The sequence below is a fragment of the Gymnoscopelus braueri genome (assembly GCF_963280865.1).
Source record: "Gymnoscopelus braueri genome assembly, chromosome: 2".
Taxonomy (NCBI): domain Eukaryota; kingdom Metazoa; phylum Chordata; class Actinopteri; order Myctophiformes; family Myctophidae; genus Gymnoscopelus; species Gymnoscopelus braueri.
Window position 1 is genome coordinate 57,390,903 of NC_137604.1, and position 22,473 is coordinate 57,413,375.

At 40.5% G+C, this 22,473-nt stretch overlaps 1 protein-coding gene across 2 annotated transcripts in view; it reads right to left on the reverse strand.

Moving 5' to 3' along the window:
- Positions 1 to 6,854: 6,854 nt before the first annotated feature.
- Positions 6,855 to 22,473, reverse strand: part of LOC308097810 (actin-related protein 2/3 complex subunit 1A) — a 19,629-nt gene continuing 4,010 nt past the window's right edge. For both annotated transcript variants that reach the window (XM_080445884.1, XM_080445885.1), the window contains exons 3-11: positions 21,578 to 21,682; positions 18,717 to 18,939; positions 16,843 to 16,950; positions 16,640 to 16,743; positions 14,297 to 14,405; positions 13,288 to 13,363; positions 12,449 to 12,642; positions 10,373 to 10,463; positions 6,855 to 8,027 (exon numbers count right to left, since the gene is read on the reverse strand). In XM_080445884.1, the coding sequence (XP_080302010.1) occupies positions 7,989 to 8,027; positions 10,373 to 10,463; positions 12,449 to 12,642; positions 13,288 to 13,363; positions 14,297 to 14,405; positions 16,640 to 16,743; positions 16,843 to 16,950; positions 18,717 to 18,939; positions 21,578 to 21,682 (1,049 nt within the window). In that variant the 3' untranslated portion in view covers positions 6,855 to 7,988. The remainder of the gene's footprint in view (positions 8,028 to 10,372; positions 10,464 to 12,448; positions 12,643 to 13,287; positions 13,364 to 14,296; positions 14,406 to 16,639; positions 16,744 to 16,842; positions 16,951 to 18,716; positions 18,940 to 21,577; positions 21,683 to 22,473) is intronic.

Consider the following 22,473-nt stretch of genomic DNA (forward strand, 5'->3'; position numbering starts at 1 on the left):
TACATTCTGCACAATGAGTACTCTTACTTTCAAGTATATTTTGTTCTGATTTTGAATACAGGACTTCTACTTGTAACAGTATCTACATTGCAGTATTGATACTTTTACTTAAGTAGTAAAGGGCAAAGGGAAGATCAAATAAAATGGCACTCAGTGAAAACACTTTAGTGTGCTTAATAAAACAGCCAGGCTGCCAACTTTGCAGAAAACTTATTTGATGGTACAAGCGTGGCAAATCATTGTGGCCCGTTCGGTGTACAAAAGAGTCTTAGAAAAGATACATAATTTAACAACTATTTCATTATAATCCTTAACCCAACCATTAAAAGAGGAATATAGAAATAAACGTATGCCTATTTTCAACATGTGGACAGGATGATAAACAGGAAGAGTGAGCACTGAGGAAGACTGGGCACCACAATGTCAAATTGGCTATTTTGTCCAAAATATTAAATACAATATTTTGAAAATGGTCTTAAGTATAACATGTTTAGAACATGCTTGAATATTCCACAATTAAGGTTTAATATTTCTAAAATTGCTACAAAACCTGTACATCCAATCATTGTGGGGCATATAACAAGAAGTTGAAGGATAAATTAAGTCTGATAATGATGTGCCTTGCATGGTCTTAAGTAATGTAAAGTATACATGATTTGAAAATCATTTGTTTTTTACATTTTGGACAAAAATAGCCAATTTGACATCAAGTGCTCACTCGTCCTTAGTGCCCACTCTTCTTGTACAGGATGAATGAGGGACATTCACGTACTCTTCTAAAAGTAACTTTTATTAGCCGACATTACACTTAACATAAGGTTTACAAGGTTTCACAAACAAGAGGGTTAAAGAGTAAATTATAACCAAACACCTATACATATAACACAAAACAAGGCAGCTATACCATCATTCAGTCCATATAGTGCCAAAAATGTTAGCTTTAAAGAAGTAAAAAAAACAAACATAAAACATATTTCCATATACATCTTTATAGAAAGACAGGAGCGTCCAGAAAGTACAGGTGCATATCCCTTCTTTCAGGAGGTACAACATTTGTGTTCCAGGCTCTGATCCAGAGAATTCCCAGCTCTAAGTGCAAACCCATACCTACAGAGTCTTGAACCCTTCCAGACCCGACTCAAACCGTACTCTACTTATTCTTGAACACTTCCAGACCTGTCTCGACCTCGAGAGCTTCCAAAAGAAAGGCCAAAGAACAAGCCGAGAGCAGCCAAAAGAAGTCTTTTAAGCAGCAGACAAAAGCATGTCTACATGCTGTAAGATACGCTAGTGTTCCAAGCTCTGAAGCAGAGATTTCCTGGCTCTTAAATAGCGTAGAATCATAAACCATTATATGACAATAATAGTAATAACAATAGTAATAATCCAAACATTGAGAGATGCCAAAAGTATGATAAATGCACGGTCAGAGGATCAAACGCTAATCCTTTTGTCACCAAGGAATAGGCGGAGCTTGTTAAAAACAGAGACACTTAAAGAACAGTCAAATGATGATGAAGACGTTTGCACAACAGCAGCACCATCGCCAGCTGAGGTGACAAGTTTGCCACTTCCAGCTGCACCTCCACCTCCTACACCTAGAAGGTCTACACGCCAGTCTAAACCACCGGATAGACTGGTCCTCTAAAAGAACAGCACATAGCTGTATCCTTTTGCACTAAAAAAACAACAACAAAAACAACAACACTTACAATCACATTTGAGCACTGTGACGGTTCCCTGTATACAGTAGTATGATAATGTGTCACTCTTAGGTTATATGGTTTTGTTGCTTTGTATTCATTTGTGTTCTCATTGGTTCCTAGGACTTGGGGAGCAGTGAGATGAGTTGGCAATCAGCCAAATTGGCGTGCACCTGGGCCCGGGTGTCCACGCCCTATAAAAGCCTGCCTCCCCAGTCCTCTTTAGCCCCTTCAGTTCATTTGCTTTAGCTCCTCACCCAACCTACACCTCCTTGTTTTCCACCTTATGTTCACACCTTCAACACTCACACACACTACACAATCCACTCATGCATACACGCATTACACTACTGACTTTACTGATTTCCACACCTCATCTGTTCATTTAAAAAGAAAAAAAAAATGTAAAAAAAAAAATTATGATGGACATTGATGTATTTAAAAAGGAAAATATGGTATTTTAACAATTAGAAAAAAAGTTAAATCCACAGATTTGATATGTGATATTTTGTGTAAGTACTATATTATTTCACAGAGTCAAGCAATCAGGTGGATGTGTAGATGTATTGTTGTGGTTTTTGCATGTCAGGAAAAGGGGATGTGTTGATATATAATAACTACTAGATGGCATCATTACTACCCTCTATACCTTTTACCATGCCATCATACCATGCTATATATAGGCCACGCCTACAAACATTTCTAGACATTGAATGACAGGATGTATGCTGTGTGCCAAGCCAACTACCAGTCTTAAATAAATGACCTTTAACTAACCAATGTTTCATCATTGAGAGATAGAAACATTACAAGAACCAACGGCGATCTGATGAAACTGGCCAAGCAGTTTGACCTCAACCTCCGACTGCACAAGACTCCGAAGCCACCGCTCGCCAGGACACCCGTCGTCACCCTGGAGCACATGATAATAATATCAATAGTAATAATCCAAACATTGAGAGATGCCAAAAGTATGATAAATGCACGGTCAGAGGATCAAACTCTTCAGGCCTGGCAGTTGCCATATCTGGAGAGAGAGAGAAGAAAATCAAAGCATTTATGATACGAGTCTTCAGTTGAAGATACATTTACCATATTCTGGGGCAAACATTCAGTTTAATATCAAGGTTGAAAATGGGTGATGTGCTCCTTTGGATACAGGATAGGTGGGCACTATAGCGACATCTGGGCACCCCGATGTAAAATTGCCAATTCTGTCCAAAATGTTAACAAATTAACCATTTGAAAAATGGTCTTAAGTAATGTAAAGTATACATGATGTGAACGTGCACGTGACGGTACATCATTATCAGACTTCATTTTATCCTTCAACTTATCGTTTATGCCCCAAAATGACTGGATACACAGGTTTTGTAGAAATATTAGACCTTAATTGTCGAATGTTTAAGCGTGTTCTAATCACGTACACTTTACTTAATAAATTCTTTCCAAATATTAAATTTAACATTTTGGAAAAAATACAAAATTTAACACCGAGGTGGCCGCTCTTCCTTGGTGCCCACCTATCCTGTTACCGCCCCTTTAAATAAACATGTGCTTTGCCAATTGCCATGGGAAATAGCCTAAAGAGCAGCAGCAGAACTACTAGAGCAGACACACGGACAGTTTTAAACCTTTAATCTGTTTTATAATAATTTAATCACGACGCATTGTGAGCTTGTAGATCTGCCATTTTCAAAAGATTTTAATACAATTTGAAAACTTGTGAAATGGGACAGTCTGCATAATGAGTATTTTCTACTTTTGGTACATTTTGATACCAAGACTTTTGTACTTTTACTGACGTAAATTGAGTCCGGGACTGAATTCCAGGCTTTTACTTGGAACAGAGTATTTCTGCAATTGATACTTTTACTTAAACATAATACTTGTTCCACCACTGGATATCAAATACATAAATGAAGTTCCTTACCATCAATCGAAAATACTTCTAACCAGGCAACTGCATGTTCTTTGTACTCCGAAACAGGAGGAGGTGATCTATGGGGAGAAGAAGCAGCAACCTGGCCTGGTCTTCGAGGAGGTGAAGTCTCCTCTGTGGATCCCCAGGCCTTGCGTCTCCTCTGTGGGCATGGTCTCTCAGGAAGTCACTGTTGAAGGTCAAGTATCACGCCTCAGTCTCAACGCCACGGGTTGATGCCACTCCAGGAGAGAAAGCGCTGGGAGCTGAGATGTCGAAGAAACTCATGACGACCATCCAACCCATTTTCGTAAGGCGGACCCGAGCAGAGGTCCAGGACTCCAACAACAGCCAAGGCACCAAATCAGGCACGGCAGTCATGCTAAAATTTACAAGAAAAAATTACTTGGTTGTGTGGACGTACCTGAGTAAGCAACAGGAAGACCTCTACAGACAGTCACTTGACAACATCAAAGAGCTGCTCACAACATCCAGGTAGGCCTGTAAACACATATGTCATTGTCATGTGTTCTGTAATGTATTTTTTTTTACTTAACTGTGAACTGTGAGAGGACCTCAATGGAACTAAGTCTCAGGACTTTCTTGTGTAATCCTCAAACTGCTGTAACCACCATGAGGTTTTGCTTTAAAAAAAAAAGACTTGTGTATAAAAGTGAAGAATTTCACATTTGATTAAACCAAACTCTTGTCTTTATACCTCCAACTGTGGTGCAAGTTTTAAAATGCAGGGTTGGTGTTGTTGACACACATGCTGCTCTGTGAAAGCTTTTTGAATCCTACAACAGCTGAAAGTAATGACATTAATTGTGGGTGTGCTTCATTTAGTGGTGGAAAAATACTCAAATGTTTTACTTAAGTAAAGTATCAATACTGATCGGTTACAAGTAATTCAAAATTTACTTCAGTAAAAGTACAAAAGTATTGGTATCAAAATGTACTTAAAGTACCAAAAGTAGAAAGTACTCATTGTGCAGAATGTCCCATTTCACAAATTTTCAAATGTATAAAAACTTTTGAAAATAGCCGATCTACAAGCTTATACAATGGGTTGCATCGCGAGACATTGTGAGCTTGTTGATCGGCTATTTTCAAATGGCCGAAATGTAGCCTATATAGGGCTGAAGTGTTTTTGTAATAATAATCGAAATCCACAAAGTAACAACTAAAGTTTTCAAATAATTGTAGTGGATTAAAAAGTACAATAATTGCCTCTGAGATGTAGTGGAGTAGAAGTAAATGTACTGAAAAATTTACCTACTCATGTAAAGTAAAAAAAAAGAAAACCTCAAAATTTTACTTAGGTACAGCAGTTGAGAATGTACTTAGTTACTTCCCACCACAGCATTACCTTCAGCTTCGTTTACCTGTCTAATAGCTGTTGTGAAAAGGGACGATTTAGAAGCGCTGTAGGGTGAAGTTAGCCAGAATGACCACAAGATGGCAATGTTCAATATTCTGACTGATCCCAATCATCTTTAGCAGGAGAGGAGACACATTCCTGCATGTCTTTGAAAGGATATGATAAAACAGTGTTGTAAAGTAACTAAGTACATTTACTCAAGTAATGTACTTCAGTACAATTTTGGGATATTTATAACTTTACTGGAGTATTTCCAGTTTTCAGTACTTTCACTTCTAATCCACTAAATCCAGAGGCAAATATATTGTACTTTTACTCCACTACAATTATTTGAAAACTAGTTACTTTGTACATTTTGATTATTATTACAAAACATACATTAACCACTTCAACCCTACATTTCGGCCATTTGAAAATAGCCAATCTGCAAGCTCATAGCTTGTAGATCTGCTATTTTCAAAAGATTTGAATACAATTTATACATTTGAGATTGAACTTGTGAAACGGGACATTCTGCATAATGAATACTTTCTACTTTTGGTACTTTAAGTACATTTTGATACCAATACTTTTGTACTTTTATAATTCAAGTCAATTTTGAATTCCGGACTTTTACTTGGAAGTGGAACAGAGTATTTCTACCAGGGCGCTAGAGGAAAAGCCAAAATGACACGGATTCTTCCTGGCTGAGCATGTACAATTTCATGACAATCTGTACTGCCCATTATTATATCTTGTGTGAAAACGTATTTTGGCCTGAGGCCGGGTGGCGCTAGAGCAGTGGTTCTCAACCCTTTCAGGCCGCGACACCCCAAAATAATCATATTTGAACTGGGACCCCCCCCCCCCCCCACCCTGGCAAGCACTTGGAATTGTAGGAGTTGATTTAGTTTGACTCGGTTCCACAGATAAATATTGTGAAAATAGCCAAACTACAAGTTCACAACGCCTCGCAACGAGTTTGTAGATCGTATATTTTCAAGATTTTTGCCTCCATCTTATATTATTTGACAATTTGGCCAATGTTTGACCAGTTTTTAAAGTATAGTTTGTTGATGACTTTTGATGCAGTAATGGTAATTAGTAATTTTTCTTCTTTTTTTTGTTTTAAGTATTATAAAGGACCCCGTTGAGAACCACTGGCTGAGCTTTGTCCGAGCTGCTCCGGTGTTTTCCTTTACATGCCAATCAGACCATTCCATTTTGAGATTGCGTGTGCAATTGGACATTTTGTCCTTAGAGTGGCGCTAGAGGAAAGGCTATTGGGTCACCAAAATTAGAAGGTCCATCCAATCCATCTTTTCATCAAATTTAGAGGCCCTCAGTTGTCTAGAGACGCAAGTCATCACTATCCTTGCCAATATTTAAGAAACTTTAATTTATTTGAAAAATAAATAAATTTAAATTCATCCTCACTGTAGTCCATGATTTTTTTGCAAATTAGTTTTTCTGTCTTTTTCTTCTTTAGTGCAGTTTGTGTTTTTAATTCTTTATTGCACTTGCTGCTCCCCTTGTAAACCTGTATTGTTCTTATTGAACTTTTAAAGTAAGCTATTTAATTAACTCTTCCATTAAGGAAAGGATTCCAAATAAGCCTGCTGGCTTCTTCCTTTTCTTGCACAATAACTTGTTTTCTTTTGATATGTACTCGTTTCCATTTTATATTACAATGTACTAATAAACAAAACTAAACTTAACAAAATATCTATGTATCCATTCATCCATCCATCTTTCGGTCCATCCTAAATAGAATAATCTTGAAACCACTCATAAAAGTTTCATCAATTAAAATATCTGCCATTCCATCTCTTGCCAGAGACACACACAAACACACAAGCTGAGCCGGTAGTGTATTGTAAATGTGATTCATCTTTATTCCATGTCTAGCTCGTGATCGGTTACATAAAAACCCTCCATCTTCAGTTATTCTTTCATTTATTTTTTGTAGTGTCGTAGCCAACAGAGCCATGTGCTGGCCCTGCTGTGACTCGTCCACACACACGCAGGGTTTTTAGACGGCCGCATACTCTCTCCCCCCGATCAGTTCCCACACACACAACTCCCCCCAAACAGTCGACAAAACAACCATCGCACAATATCAATTACTACTGTAGTGTCCTTTAAGAAAACAAAATCGCTTTACTTCCCAGAGAAAGGGCTTAACCACGTTTAACCTGGCATCCCTATTTTAGGCATGTCGTTATTGGCGAACATTGTCAATAATTTTTTTCCAAAAATAGTGAAAACAGCCGACCTACAAGCTCACAATGGGTTGCATTGTGAGCTTGTAGATCGGCTGTTTTCCCGCTACTTTCCGCACAACACTGTCTTACGACTAAGTATAAAACAGGGTTTAAAGTGGTTAAGTGTTTCCGGGAAGTAAAAGGCTGCCAGAGCACCTTCCTTCTTATGATAATCATGGGATGATGTCATGGGTCAACTGAAGGGGGAAATACCATCTGATTTGGGGGGGGGGGGGGGGAAGAAATACACCTTCTTAGTGTTCTGACTTTTGGTACAGGTCAGGAGGTTTTCGAGAACATAAATCCACACACACACTTCATGTCACACGTCATGTTGTACGTGTCAGAGGTGGGGCGGGCCATCCCGCGTTGACCCCCCCTCTTTAGCCTTCATTTAAAAAACAAACTAAGGGAAAAAAACAATCAACAGTGATGTCACATGTCAACAGTGATGTCACATGTCAGCTTTAAGTGTGCGTGCGTGCCGTGTCTGTGTTTGTGTGTTTGTTTGTTTGTGTGTGCATACACGTGCACAAAAGAGTGTGTTATGGTCTGGTCAGTGCTTTAGCAGACACTATTAAAGGTGGTCAGTCAACATGTGTTACTGGCTGCGTCATGAGGAGCAGAGGAGGAGGGTGAGGAGGAGAGGAGAGGAGGAGGAGGGAGGAGGATGATGATTTGAGGGGAGGAGAACAGGTGAGGCGGCAGCGTCTTCTTCTTCATTCCTTCACACGATTCCTTCACATGATGCGGAGGCCCTGGATTGAAGTTTCTAGACTCTGGTGGATACAAAAACAGAGTTATTATGATTGTGAATGACTCGTGAAAATAATTATTTTTATTGGCAGGGCAGGTGTAGTTATATACTATAACTATACCTATAGCAAATAGGTTTACATTACATTACAGTCATTTAACAGACGCTTTTATCCAAAGCGACTTACAATAAGTGCATTCAACATAGGTAGGGAACGAAACTACTAATCACCAGAAGTCTTAAGTGCATTTCCTGCAAAAACAAGCAACCAAGAGTATACCTAGCGCTAAGGTAAAAGTGCAATATATCAGCTATATACATTCTTAAACAGATGAGACAAAATAGCTAAATCAAATGAGCAGGAGCTAAAACAAATAAGTGTATCGACTAAACAAGATCCAATAAAACAATAAAAAAATAAAACGAGTTTGTACAACTAGTTAACACATTGGCTGCCGAAGACGCATATCTGCGTTCTAATTAATTTCTCGCCTGGCTGCCAAAGACGCAGATCTGCGTTCTAAAAAAAAAAAAAAGAAAACAGAACGATCTGCCTCATAGAGTTACATCATACACGATCGTTTGGATCACTTTCAGAGCTATTTTATGGACGATAGAAAGATTGTCAGCTAAGAAAAATCCATCAGAAGGACAGCTGGAACACAATCGTCCACTCGCCCTCGGGAAAGTTGACTTATTATTAAGATATATGTGACTAAAAAGACCAAACATTGCCAATCTATGAGCTCACAGCGCGTCGGAACGCGACGCGTTGTAACCGTGAGCTAGATTGGCAATGTTTGGTTTATGTTCCCCCCAGAATACGTAAGCTGGGGTTCATGTGGTTTATCAGATTATCTTATTGCATGAGTCAAGTTTCAGCACAAGCACCACTGAGATCGGAGATCTGTTTCCCTCTTTCCATCTCCGTCTGAATACCAAAACACTCGCCCCAAAACGCAGTCGCCCCGGGGCAAACCCGCCGGGATTCACCTGGTATTCCTAAACGTAACCTCAGTAGAGCGGTGCCTAAACATAACCTTATTACTAAACTGAACCTCAGTAAAGCTATGCCTAACCCTGAACTTATTTCAAACCTTATCCTCTGTAAAACAAATACAAGAATACAAGAACTGCTGGTTGGTGAAAAAAATGGGGGCGAGCGTGTTTTGGGGCGAGTCTTCTGGTTACCTCCCGTCTCTCTTTGTTACCAAACATGTTTACATATGAACAGTGTTTAATCACCTGGTAGAGACACTATTACAAGATATGATCAATTAAACTTACCATAATATCAAAACCCAACAGCCATTAAGTCATCAATAATGTTTATAGTGAATTTGAAGTACAGTTTAGAGACTGTTTTGTGAACGGCATGTACCGACGCCATTACCATTTGGCGAAGTGCGTCATTTAATATCATGCAGGATTTACACACTGCTTTAGCTCCGTGTTCATTGCCAGATTAACAATTGTGTTTTCTGTAGGTTTTTAAAGGAGGATAGTCTAGGGTTTGGCTTGTTTTGTGTGTAAATCGCTGCATGTTGACTGCGTTTCCAAACTGTAATGGCGTCGATTGATCATATCTATAGAAAATGTAATAGTGTCTCTTACCAGGCGATTAAATCCGATAACCTCGGGCCATTGTGTTGTGTTGTGTTGGATCCTCTGTCCAGTCAGGACAACATTCCAATCGGACTCTTGTTTAATTTGCTAATGTAGCATTCCTTGTCGAGTGGCAACAAGGTTCTGTGCCTGTGATCTGGCAAGCCATGACGCCTGCTTTTAAATTGGTATGCTTTTACAGCATATGAGTTTGAAAACCCCACATCCCTCCGTCTATACCAGCTGGGGGAAATCTGTGTTTTCCCCTGAGCGACTCCGCCCCCCTAGGTACGACCCACTGATGACACTACTCCGTGTGGATGTATGGGCTGGGGGAATACATGCAGAGACACACTCCCCCGCCCAGCTTCCCTCCCCCAACGAACACGGGCCAATTGTATTCGTATAGACACTTTGACCAAGCCAGATGCACCATGGTTGGATTCAAACTCACAACCTCCGCAGTGGTGGGCTGATATTTTACCACTGCAGCATCCCAGCGCCATATGATGATGCCCTAATTTAGTCTCCTCTAGTGTTACCTCATTATATTTCCTCTTCCTCTCTTGGCCAGACCATCCATTCTATGCATCTTTCATGGTCATTTTTTCCCTTTCTTGCCGTTTGTGTAGTTTAATTTTATCCTGTTATCTGTAAACTGCTTCATATCTTTGTCATGAAAGTGCTATACAAATAAAAAAATATCAATATTAGAAGGTAGCGCCACAACTCTGAGCGTAAGCCCTTATAAAAGATCCATACCTTCAAGTCCCAAATGGTCATGGCTCCATCGATGCCTGTGGTGCAGAACTTGCGACAGTCCCTCTTGTCTCCCTCGTAGATAGACACTTGGCTGGAGAAAAAAAACAACACAGAGGGGAGTTGAAGGTGTGAATTCTTTGTTTAATAGTGTTTCAAGCACGATTAAGGAGGTACTCTTCAGCTGTAGATGTTGTTAAAGAATTGGCTAATTGTTGCAAATATTGTTTTTTAAAAGTGGGATATTTCAAAAGTATTTCAAAAAGGAGATACACTACTCTACGCTTTGACTGAGTCTTGTTACCAAACTTATTTCCCTGCCCTCGATACATGGCAAAATAGAGGGAGTTCACTTGCTAAATAATGATCATTCCATTGACAGGCTAGCGCAATAGTTTCTCACAGTTTATCATGGAAACTCAAGCTGGCCGTGTAAAATGTTATAACACATTTCGACCAACTTGAACTGAATTAGTGGGGGAAGGCGTGAGGTGAACTGAAGGACACAAGGGGAGGGAGGATGTGCACTGTGATGAAATGCATTCGCCTTTTCAGATAACACAATTGAAAAGGCTGATTCATAGAATAACAACAGCAGTGCCTATTTGGAGGAAAACGTTATAACATTACATATCTCAGTTCATACCACCCTACTGATTATTCAACCATGAAAAATGTGAGTTATGTACAATCATATTGTCTACGTGAATAGAGGATTTATTTGCATAGAGACGATCACATTTTTATTTAAGGACCCCCCCCCCAGCACACAACTCAGTCTGTACCAGTGTTGATTTCGTCGAAAAAACTGACGAAAAATGTTCGTCGACTACCTTTTCTCACTGACAAAGACTAAATAAAACTAAATAAAAACTAAGCTATGATGATTGATGACTAAAACTATGACTCAATATACTGACAATTTCTTCAACAAATAAAACTAAAATTGTAATGGAGGGACTAGTGGAGAAGAGATCCAGTAGAACTAAGACAAGTCATTTTATGCTTGGTTGTGTGCAGGTGTCTCTCTCCGAAAAAAGGCTATCTACAAGTACGCAGTGACACGTTGTGAGCTTGTAGATCGGCGACCAACACTGGTCTGTACTCATGCTATATCCACCATTCAAATAATGTCATGTGATGTTATGTTCAGCGGAGTGTCAGCTTCCATTGTGGCAAATGACACTTGACCGTTTCTTCTGTCTAGCTTTTTATCATGTACTGTAGGCTAAAGTGTGTGTTATAGCAATGTAGCACAGAGAAGCATAATGGCCTCAATGACACATTTTAATTTATCAAGCCATCTACTCCCTGGCTATCTAAATTGCCTTTATAATTTAAAAACAAATTCTTACAACCTCCACTCCCTGAACCCTGACACTTATTTTTTTACCACCCCTCGTCCGTCCACAGATTTGGGAGGATGGCTTTTTGTTTTTATGCTCCATGGACCTGGAATCAGCTCCAGAAAGACATTGAACTGGAACACTTAATCCTTTTAGGTGATGCTTGTTTGCCTTTGTGCCAGGGCTCCCTTCTAAAAGAGATTACCATCTCAATGAGACTGGTTAGATAAAGATGAAATGAAAAACAGGTTTCATTTCAAGGCACACATTATTATTGGCCTCATAATGATCTTTTTGTGCACAAGCAGCGTACCTTGACTTGAGGAGCTAGCAAACTATCTTCCACAGAGAAAATACAAGGAACACGTTATTCCAACCAGTTCCTTTCCACTCCATCAAGCGCCCCGGCTGACCAGGGGGAGGCAGTATAGAGACCAGGATTACTGCATGTTTCTTGTGAGGGTACCGACACGGGGAGAACATGCAAACTCCACACAGAAAGGCCCTTTCACCAACCCCACCTATGGGCACTGATGATGCAGAGGAGAGGACATGCTCCCAGCGCCCACAGCGTCCCCAGCGGGAATCGAACCCAGGACCTTCTAGCTGTGAGGCGACAGCTCTACCGACTGCGCCAGGGCTGCGCCACCGTGACCTCGATTCTTACCCTAAACGGAACAACACCAATCCCAAGCCTGAACACTGCCTGTTGTGTGTGTGTGCGTGATCTTACGTGATGCTGTTCTGGTGCAGTGTGTCCAGGGCAGTGTTACGGTCCTCAGTGGTGGCTCTCTTATCCATGTTCCTGAAGCGCTCCATGGCAGAGATGTTCCTTTGGATGCTCTGCTTGGGGAGGTCCAGCTTCGACACGAACGTCAGCGCCCCTCCGTCGTCACAGCGGAACAGCATGGGGCAGCAGTCGTGGCCCTGCATGCACACGCACCCCACACACACACACACACACACACACACACACAATGAATGGAGGGCTGCAACGGTCTATAATTTTTTTTAGGGATATTCTATCGATAACTTTTTCGATTAACCCATTCAATCCCTTTTCATTTTAGATTTCTTTAGCTATTCAAAAATAGCAGATATACAAGCTCATAGCGCGGCAACGAGTGCCGCGCTATGAGCTTGTATATCTGCAATTTTTAGAAAAATCATGGAAAATTTGTGCAAATCTTTAAATGTATATATTTTTAAGTGATCATTTGTAAAATATTTTGTTCCAGGGACCTCCAGAAGGAAAGATTTGAGGTACAAATGTTCGCTATGAGCTTGTAGATCTGCTATTTTTGGATATCCAAAGAAATCTAAAATGACAGAGATGCGTCCCCGGATTGAATGGGTTAATCGAATAATCGAGAAGTGTCCTTTTCAATTATATATACACTGTATATATTTATTATTATTTATATATCAATGAATCAATTAACCACCTAAGCATTACTTTATATTTCACACATCTACGACATGAAAATGTGTTTTTTTGAAACGTTCTTAACTTTTTGCCGAAAAATTGATTATTAATCGATTAAATTATCGATTAGTGCGCTGTGTTCTTACCGCCGCCACCACGCTGTTCTCTGACACAAAGATGACATTGAGGAGTGGGAGGAACTCAGTCTTCAGCTGAGAAGGACTAAACACACAAATATTATATTGAAACTTTGATTTAGAATAGACAGTCAAACATTTGAATTATTCTACTCCACATCAAATCAAACCAACACAAAGTTTATTATATAGCACATTTAACATGACCAGGTCAAACAAAGTGCTGTACAGGTAAAAAACTAAACAGAGAGCAAACGGTGCAATATAACCAGACAATAGCATACAATGAAATAAGCACAAACAAAACAAACATTAGCACCAGTAAGGGAAAGACGGGGCTAAATCGGCTATCACTGAAGGCCAGGGAGAAGACATTAGTCTTTAGTAAGGATTTAAAAATAGCTATTGACTGGGCCGCTTTGATGCGTATGGGCAAATTATTCCTGAGCCTGGGGGCAGCCGCCACAAGGGCCCGGTCACCCCAGTTTTTTTTTGTGGGTGCTGGCAGGCGGCAGCACCTCCAGCAGCAGCTGGTCGGCCGACCTCAAGGCTCTGGGTGGGGTGTGGTTCGGAAACGAGATCTGCGAGGGACGGGGGTGCCAACCCATTTCGAATTTTATAAACAAAAAATAAATCTGAAAATCAATTCGGAAATGGACAGGGAGCCAATGGAGCGAGGCCAAGACTGGAGTGATATGGTCTCACTTCTTTGTCCCAGTGAGGAGACGGGCAGCTGCGTTCTGGATCAGCGGCAAGCGCCTAAGCAGCGATTGATCGATGCCGACGTGTAGATTTGCACATTTCACCAAGGCCTCAGTGATATTTGTATGCGATGTCATTTGCGATGAGAATGGAGAAACTTAATAATATGCTGAAGTGCAACCATTTAAGCCCTATTTTATACTTAGATCTGCTATATTCGCTATGTTTGAAACTGTTCGCCTATGATGACATGCCCAATAAGAACAGCAGGTTTAGAGTGGTTATTAATGGTTGGTTGTATTGAGGGTTGAGCTACCTGGCAGTCTTGGAGCTGTCGACCACAGTGACAGTGCTGTCATGGCTGACCCAGGCCAGGCGATTCCCAGAGGCCGAGAAAGACACAGAGTGGACCCATCCACCTCCACCTGCACAGGGTTTAAAAAGGCATTCGTAAGCAACAATCAAAATAATTTTCGCACTATAAGCCGCACCTGAATATAAGCCGCAGCAGCTAAATTGAATGATTTGTACATATATAAGCCGCACTGGACTATAAGCCGCGGGTGTAAAATCCATAGATTTAGGAGGTCCCCTAGTGGCCGTTAGCTGTAAAAATCCATAGATAAGCCGCACCGTTATATAAGCCGCAGGGTCGAAAAATGGGGGAAAAGTCGCGGCTTATAGTCCGAAATTTACGGTAATTATTACGCCCCCCCCACCGTTTTCCCCCTCTACACCAAATATCTTTGCAGAAAATAGCCAATCTACAGACTACTAGCATACGTGGGCAACTGGCGGCCCGGGGGCCACATGCGGCCCCCACCTTCCCTTAATGCGGCCCTTAGGTTAATATCGGAATACTGACATATTATTGATTTCAGCTGTTACAATTCCTATATTAGTAGCTTAATGACTAGTATAAAAATTATATTGTCTTTTTTTATGTCCAATGTATTTGTATTTAAGTCATCATGAAGTTAACATAAGTATAAATAAATGCATTTGAAATTAAATAAAAATGTTACTTTTCAGGATTCCAATTCAAAAATAGCAAAAAGAAAAACAGGATTCCAATTCAAAAATAGCAAAAATAGCAGATCTACAAGCTTTTGAGCTTGTAGATCGGCTATTTTTGCTACTTTTGTATGACAAAGAATGGCGAAGTACGGCATTAATTTACGAAAAAAAGTTAAAATATGTAGATAAGAGGTGTCTGCCCTTTGACAGTATATGCAATGTGGCCCTCTGGAGTGATTGTGGAAATATAGTGGCCCTCTCCATCATCAAAGTTGCCCACCCCTGGACTACAGCAATGTAATGCTTTGTTATACCTCATACTACAGAGGAGATTGTGTGCACATCTAGTGCCTGTATTTAGGCCAGGTGCTGGACATCAAGGCAAGAATCAAGGAGAAGGTAAAAACATCCACACACTGGTTTAACCCATTCAGACCGGGAAAGAATCTGTGTCATTTTTAGATTTATTTGGCTATTTTTTGAAAAATCATGAAAATGTGTGCAAATCTTTGAATATATATTTGTTAAAGCAAACATTTGTAACTCAAATCTTTGCTTCTGGGGGGTTCTACAAATGTCTCCTTCCTATAATCAGTGGTTCTCAAACTTTTTCATGTCAAGGGGCTCCAAAATGTATTTGGCCGCGGAACCCCATTGTTCCAGGGATCCCTAGAAACAAAGATTTGAGTTAAACATTTTCGCTTAAAAATAATAATATATATATTCAAAGATGTGCACAAATTTTCACGATTTTTCAAAAATAGCAGATCTACAAGCTCATAGCGTGGCACTCTGTGAGCGCTATGAGCTTGAATATCTGCTATCTTTGAATAGCCAAAGTATAAAATAATGGTTGAAGTGGTTACACAGATGCGTTCCCGGTTTTAATGGGTTAATGGCGCAACGTTTCAACCATTTGCCCGATGAAGACCTACAGTATAAGGTCGAAACTTTGTGCCATTAATACATAAGTCTTGGGAGCTTTAAAACCAGTGTGTGGATGTTTTTACCTTCTCCTCGTTAGCTCATACATCTGCTATATTCACTGAATGTTCGCCTCAACATAGGGACACTAGGGTTCTTGTGGTTAAAAACAAAACAAAAAAAACACAGGGGTGCTGCCACCATTTTATAACAATGTGCACTGAACAATGAACACAGTGCATATAGTGTGTATTGTACAGCTCTGGGTCCTAGGATGCAGAGCCATTAAAATACCTTATGGTAATCGGGAGAAAAGACTTCCTAAACCTCTCGCTGTCACATTTTGGTAACTAAAAAACAACAAATTAAAAACAAAACACCAGTGCAGAGGATGACCCTGGTCCTGCTGTACAATAATCAGTTTTATCTTTGTACATTGCTCAGTAATATAATATATATCTATATATAAATCTATATCTATATATACAGGCATGCAAACAGCCCCGAGGTGAAAAAGGTGACAACATGTTGTTTTCTTTCGGGTCAGGTGTCACACAATTGCCCTATTTGGGTTCAAAAAGGTGACTGTAGCTGAAAAGTGACACTTTTGCATGTCTGTATATATATATATATATATCTATATCTATATCTATATCTATATCTATATCTATATATATATATATATTGTCGCCACCACAGCACATATACAGACACTAACCTGCTCCTCCAAACTCTGCTAGCACAGCCCCAAACGGCATCTTACTGCCCCAGGGAGTGGGTCCAGGTTTCTCCTCAACCTCCTTGATGTAGGCTGAGAACACCCTGGAGGATAAAAGAGAGAAGGAAGGTGAGATGATGTTACTCGTGAAATCTGTGCTTTTTGTGGAAGATAAATAACAGCGGTTTGTGAATTGAGCTCACCTGCATTTGAAGTCACAGGAGCCTGCGGCCAGCAGGATGTTGTTGGGGTGCCAGTCCAGACTGAGGATGGTGGATCGGATGGGCTTCTTGATGTGCTTGCTCACCCACCTGATCACACACACACAAGTTTTTTTTTTGCCTTTATTATATACGGTGAAGATGGACAGGAAACAGGGAGAGAGACAGGGAAAGACACGAAACAAAGGTCGTCGGGCTGGGGATTCGTAAGGCATTAGAGCCTATATGTGGTATGCCTGCGCCTGGACCGCTAGGCCAGCGAGTGCCCCAGTGAAGTTTTGGTTGATAGAGACTTTATTAGTCAGAAATGTAAGCAGCATGGAAATGTAAGCAGCACGTGGTTCAGTAAGAAATGTCCTGGGGACTTGTGATAAACAAAAACCTCAACACTTCACTCAAATGTCTTCATGCTTTTTTTTAATGGATATTAAATGTAAAATCTAAATATTATAACCCTTTAATTCTACCAGTCTATAGGCCAATAGCCGGTATCCAGTAAATCAACATTAGAATGTTGAGTAATCAACCTCACCAACCTGAAAAGGCTGGTCCCTGCATGATTGCATGCAGCACACACAAATGTACATATTTGTTGATTAAGTCGATTAGATGACAAATTCCTATGACTATTGCTTGACCAAGAGTTAGTGGAGGAGGACTAGGGTTTGGTACAGCCACACAGCTTAGACCGTTTAGCTTTATATTAGGCATTTATAAACATGTTTAAGCTCACGGTAGCCTACATTCTGCCATCAGAGTAGTGTTGTTGTTTACTAGTCTCACAAGCAGAGTGCTGTGGTGTTATCTTTAATGTCTGTTTTAGAGCACTGGGGGGAAAAAATGACAGCTCAGGCATTTAAAAGGACGACTTCAACCATTTTCAACCTATCTTCATATAATCGGCCCTTCACTAATGCTCATATTTTTGCCAGACCCAAGGGGTCGGGCTTACATGAGGCTTTGTACCTGTTTCGTCCATACATGGGCATGGTCACTTTGTCCTCCGGCCCCAGCCAAAAAAGTCTGTCCCCCTTTCGTCCATACATGGGCATAGACACAGGCTAACACGTCATGTGAAGTCCGGTGACGTAGTGCTCTGATCTTATAAAGTACTTATTCTGGGTCTGGCAGAACCAGGTCTCCTGGTCTTGTTTTAGGAGGGCTGTGGACACTTCAGTGACCCACCTACCTAGTTAGATCATTGCTAGGCAGGTTTTTTATTTACGTTTTTTTATTGACACGAGAACAATGGCTTCCATTATAGCATGCTAACTTTCCAGGAATAGAAAGCCTGCAGTTTCTATTAGCTCTTAGACTGCCAGAGTTTCTCTAGAACAGTCTGTAGCCTCTGCCAGTGTTTTCTAAGCTAGTACTTAAAAATGTAATTTTTTTGTCCGTTTATTTGTTAACATTGAAGTGAATGGAGCAGCAACTTTTTGGAAAATGTTATCTCCTGGTTCTTTGGGACGAACGGAAAAACGAAAAAAAAAATTAAAAAAAATTAGATTTTTTTTTTGTAAGGCAGGCAATAGCTAAATAATGAGTTAACTTGGATTGCCCATCGATGAGGTCACTGGTAGGCGGGTTTCTGAACTGTCCACAGCCCTCCTCTGAGACACGGAGTGAATAGACAAAAATGGTACCATATCATAATGAGCATTAGTGAGGACCAATTATATGAAGATAGGTTGAAAATGGGTGAAATCGTCTTTTAGTTAGCGACCAAAATCTGCGTTTCAGTCCGGGGAGTACCAGCAGCAACTATAGGAAGTGGAACCGGTGCCATACCGGTTACCCAACCCTATCAAGGACTGCCCTGTAAAATGTACACAAACATTCAGGTCTCTCAGACTCACCAGTCATTCTCAGACTCAAAGTAGCACACAGAGATGAGCCGCGCGCCGCTGCCCACCGCAAACTTGTTCTCCAGCGGGGACCACTTGACGAAGGTGGCGGCCCGGTTGATCCTGAGGATGACCAGGGTGGGCTTCCAGACCCCTTCCTTCTGAGACCACACGTAGGCGTTACGGTCCGCCCCACACGTCACGATACGGTCGCTTTTAGGAGCCCAGTCGATACCTGCAAACACACAGAGAGAGAAGAACCGTAATCAACTCGACTGAAATGACTCTGGTTAATGAGCAACTATCACAACAAGTGTGGTTGAGTCATACGAGTTTAGTATCGTTGCTGTCGGGCAGAAACCTCTTATCTCCATATTTTTACTTTGTGTTTTTTTTGTAGATTAATGCCCTACTTCAGTGTTTTTCAACCTTTATCATATCAAGGTCCATTATTTATTCGGCATTTGAGCCATGGACCACCGTTTGATGAGATTTACACTTTCAGACACAAAACTTAGTATATTTTTATAGTTGGATACGATTTTGTCCACAATTCCATGCTGTATTGATTTTGGTACCCATAGGAGAGATAACAGGCAAACCTGGAACCCCCTCAAGGACCACTGGTTGAGAACCACTGCCCTACTTGATCGTACTACAGCGTCACAAAAAAAGCATGAGAAGTACTTTTGAATTTGAATCCTGAAAAGTAACAGTTTTGGACATATGATGTTTCCTTCCACCCACGAGAGATGATATACTTTATAACCTCAATCACACAGAGCCATGACACAATTAACACGAGTCATCTCTAGGGCAGCTCTTTCCTTTTCCTGCTTTTTATGTAGGTAGGACAGCTGAGAGTAGAGGCTGTTGCAATCACTGCACAGCCATAAAACTGCCAGTGTCATGGAATGGAAACCAAACACCACTGTAATAGCACTTCTTTTTTGGCACTGAAAGAGGTTCTGGGTGTCTGTCATGAGCTAATCCCTCCCAAGACAGATTCTGCTAACAGCTAAATGTCAGCACCACTGCCTTGACCATGTAGTGTTGTTGCTAGTAGGAATAAACACAGACGCACCCGGGAGGAAGTGGACTTAGAAAAAGGGGGGGGGGGGTAAGCCAAACAGAGTTCCTGTTTCTACACAAGGAGGTGGTGCCCCCAGAGTTTTTTTTTGTTTTACCAAATGGGTTCCCAGATTGGTCCAGAGCTAATCTCGCAAACTGATGGATCGATCCATCTACAAATTGTGTGTGCAAACTGTCAGTAGCTTAACATAGAAATCTGGTTTTGTTCACATACTATGTTGTGATCTACACTTTAACTTCATCACTTTTTATAATGGAAGTCAACGGGCCTCACATTATCCACATTTGGGCACGGATTAAGTCGCCAACTTGTATACTTACAACAATCCTTCAACACATTTCACACTTCATTGTTAGGGCAAAATATCTTTCATTATATATTAGGCCTATTGAATGTGAGGCATAAATTCAATCAACAAGGCAACAGTCTCCTCCTCCGGTTCCGTCCTGTGACAGTGGGAAGTGGGAACAGAGCCTTTTCATTTTCAATCAATGGAGTGTTGACTTGCAAAACAGTTGTTTACTTGTTGCCATTCATGAAGATCATTTGGATACCGTTCTGCATTGCATTTTGCACTGGTAAAATCCTGAGTGTTCATTGAACTCTGAGCGAGTACAAATGTAACCGACCAAGTTTTGGTTACATTTTGTACACTCTCTCTTTAGTTACAAATGGATGCATGAACACTGAGGATTTTGGTGTGTCAATGCTGTGTGTAGGGTGCATGCGGTAGGCCTACATACTAACACACACACACACACACACACACACACACACACACACAGGAAGGCACAGAAGTGTGACAGGGAGTAGGGCTGGGACGATAAGATTTTGTTTTGTCAAAATGATTGCGGCCAAAATAATTGCGATATTACCGCACTAATTAACATATGCTTAAAACTCTTAAAATGCCACTTTTGTTTAACCAACATCCATGAACTGGGGGAACAATAGCCAAAAACTAGCAGATCTACAAGCTCAAACGCATCCGCTATTTTAGGCGAAGAGATTTGGTGTAGACAGTTTTTGATGATATAACATCATTAATGTAAAAAACATTTCATGGTATTTCTTCTTTAAAATCTTGAATCTTTTGTTTTTATAGTGATATTGATAAATAGAAAATTGAAGTATACATTGATCCAAGCCAGAACACAATTGATTGATTGTCGCAAATGAACATGCTCTGAAAATAAAAAGCATGTCACCGCGACCCTCCGTTCTTTAGTTATTGGCTGTTGAATATAGGTTGTTTTCGCCAAAAACAAAGAAAGCAGAGAAGAATGGACGTGTACACGTCAATGGCACTGAATGAGTTAACATGATAATACATTTTATGTATAAATCTCCCCTAAATCTCAGCACGTATATATCCGTGTTACTGTTCATATGTCTGATCACCAATTGACATGGCAGGTAGGTCACAAGAGCAGAAAGCATTCATTTGTCCAATATCTGGTCTACATCCAAACAGGTATTAATGAAGTGGTGTCCAACTAGTTATTATGAACTGCAGAAGCATGCATCAGTCTTTGCATGTGAACACATCCCCGGGAAGATGTCCTAACTGGGATTGGAACTTGGAACCACATTTCTACCACTCTTCCAAGAAGGCATCGGCACTTTGTCAGGGGAGATATTGCGCCTGTTAACCAGAAGGTGTCCAAACCCTAAACTATTAACATGCTCTACCAAACAAGTTGGTTAAAATAACCTTTTATTCATTAAAATAATCTAAAATAATTGCACATTTAACACATTTGATTGACTGTATGTATACCTGTTATATGTCCATTATGCTCCTTCAACTCATGGGTCTTCACCCACTGGTTCCCACTCTTCTTGTAGATGTGAACTTCATGGTTATTGGGACTGATGGCGATTTCTGCAGACATAAAAAAAGATATAGTATTATTAGGGATTAGGGCTGAAACTATCCATTATCTCCTTAGCAACCGTTCCATTGATTACTTTTTCAATTAATCAAAAACGGACCACATCGTCACGCTCATGTCACCATGACTCAGCCATAACCATATAAGGAGTTCCCAATGCAGCTACGCCCAAATTATGGAGTGTGTTGTCTAACCCCACAATGTGTTGGCATGGCATTAAGGGCAAACAAATCAGTCAGCTCCATATATGGGCACAAAAAGGGGGCATGCCATATATGGGCATATACTGATGACATCAAGGATCTCCGTATATGGGACAAGGACTGACAAGATACAGAGATCTCCATATATATGGGCATATCATTTCAAACCTTTATATCAGTCGGATCGGCGGTGCAACATAGGTATGGGGGCCGCATAGCACCCTGAACCTCTAGTATATTCAAAATGTAATATACTAGATACTATACTATTTAAACAAATCAATTTATCACTTAAATGTTATTTCATACTTTGTCACACAACACGGTGTCATGCAAAAAAATCGAATCCAATGAATGTACAAGCTCACAACACGCTGTGCCTGCGATGCAAAGTGATGTGAGCTTGTAGATTGGATAGCTTCACTAATGAACCCTTATGGTTGCATGATTGATTGAATACTTTATTAGCAGCTTGCAAAAAAAAAAGCACAGCAAAGTACAGTTCAATACAAGGTCTGCTAAGAGGATTATACCCAAGAAAGCCTATGGCTTGGTTCCTTCGGGGTCCTTTGTACTCA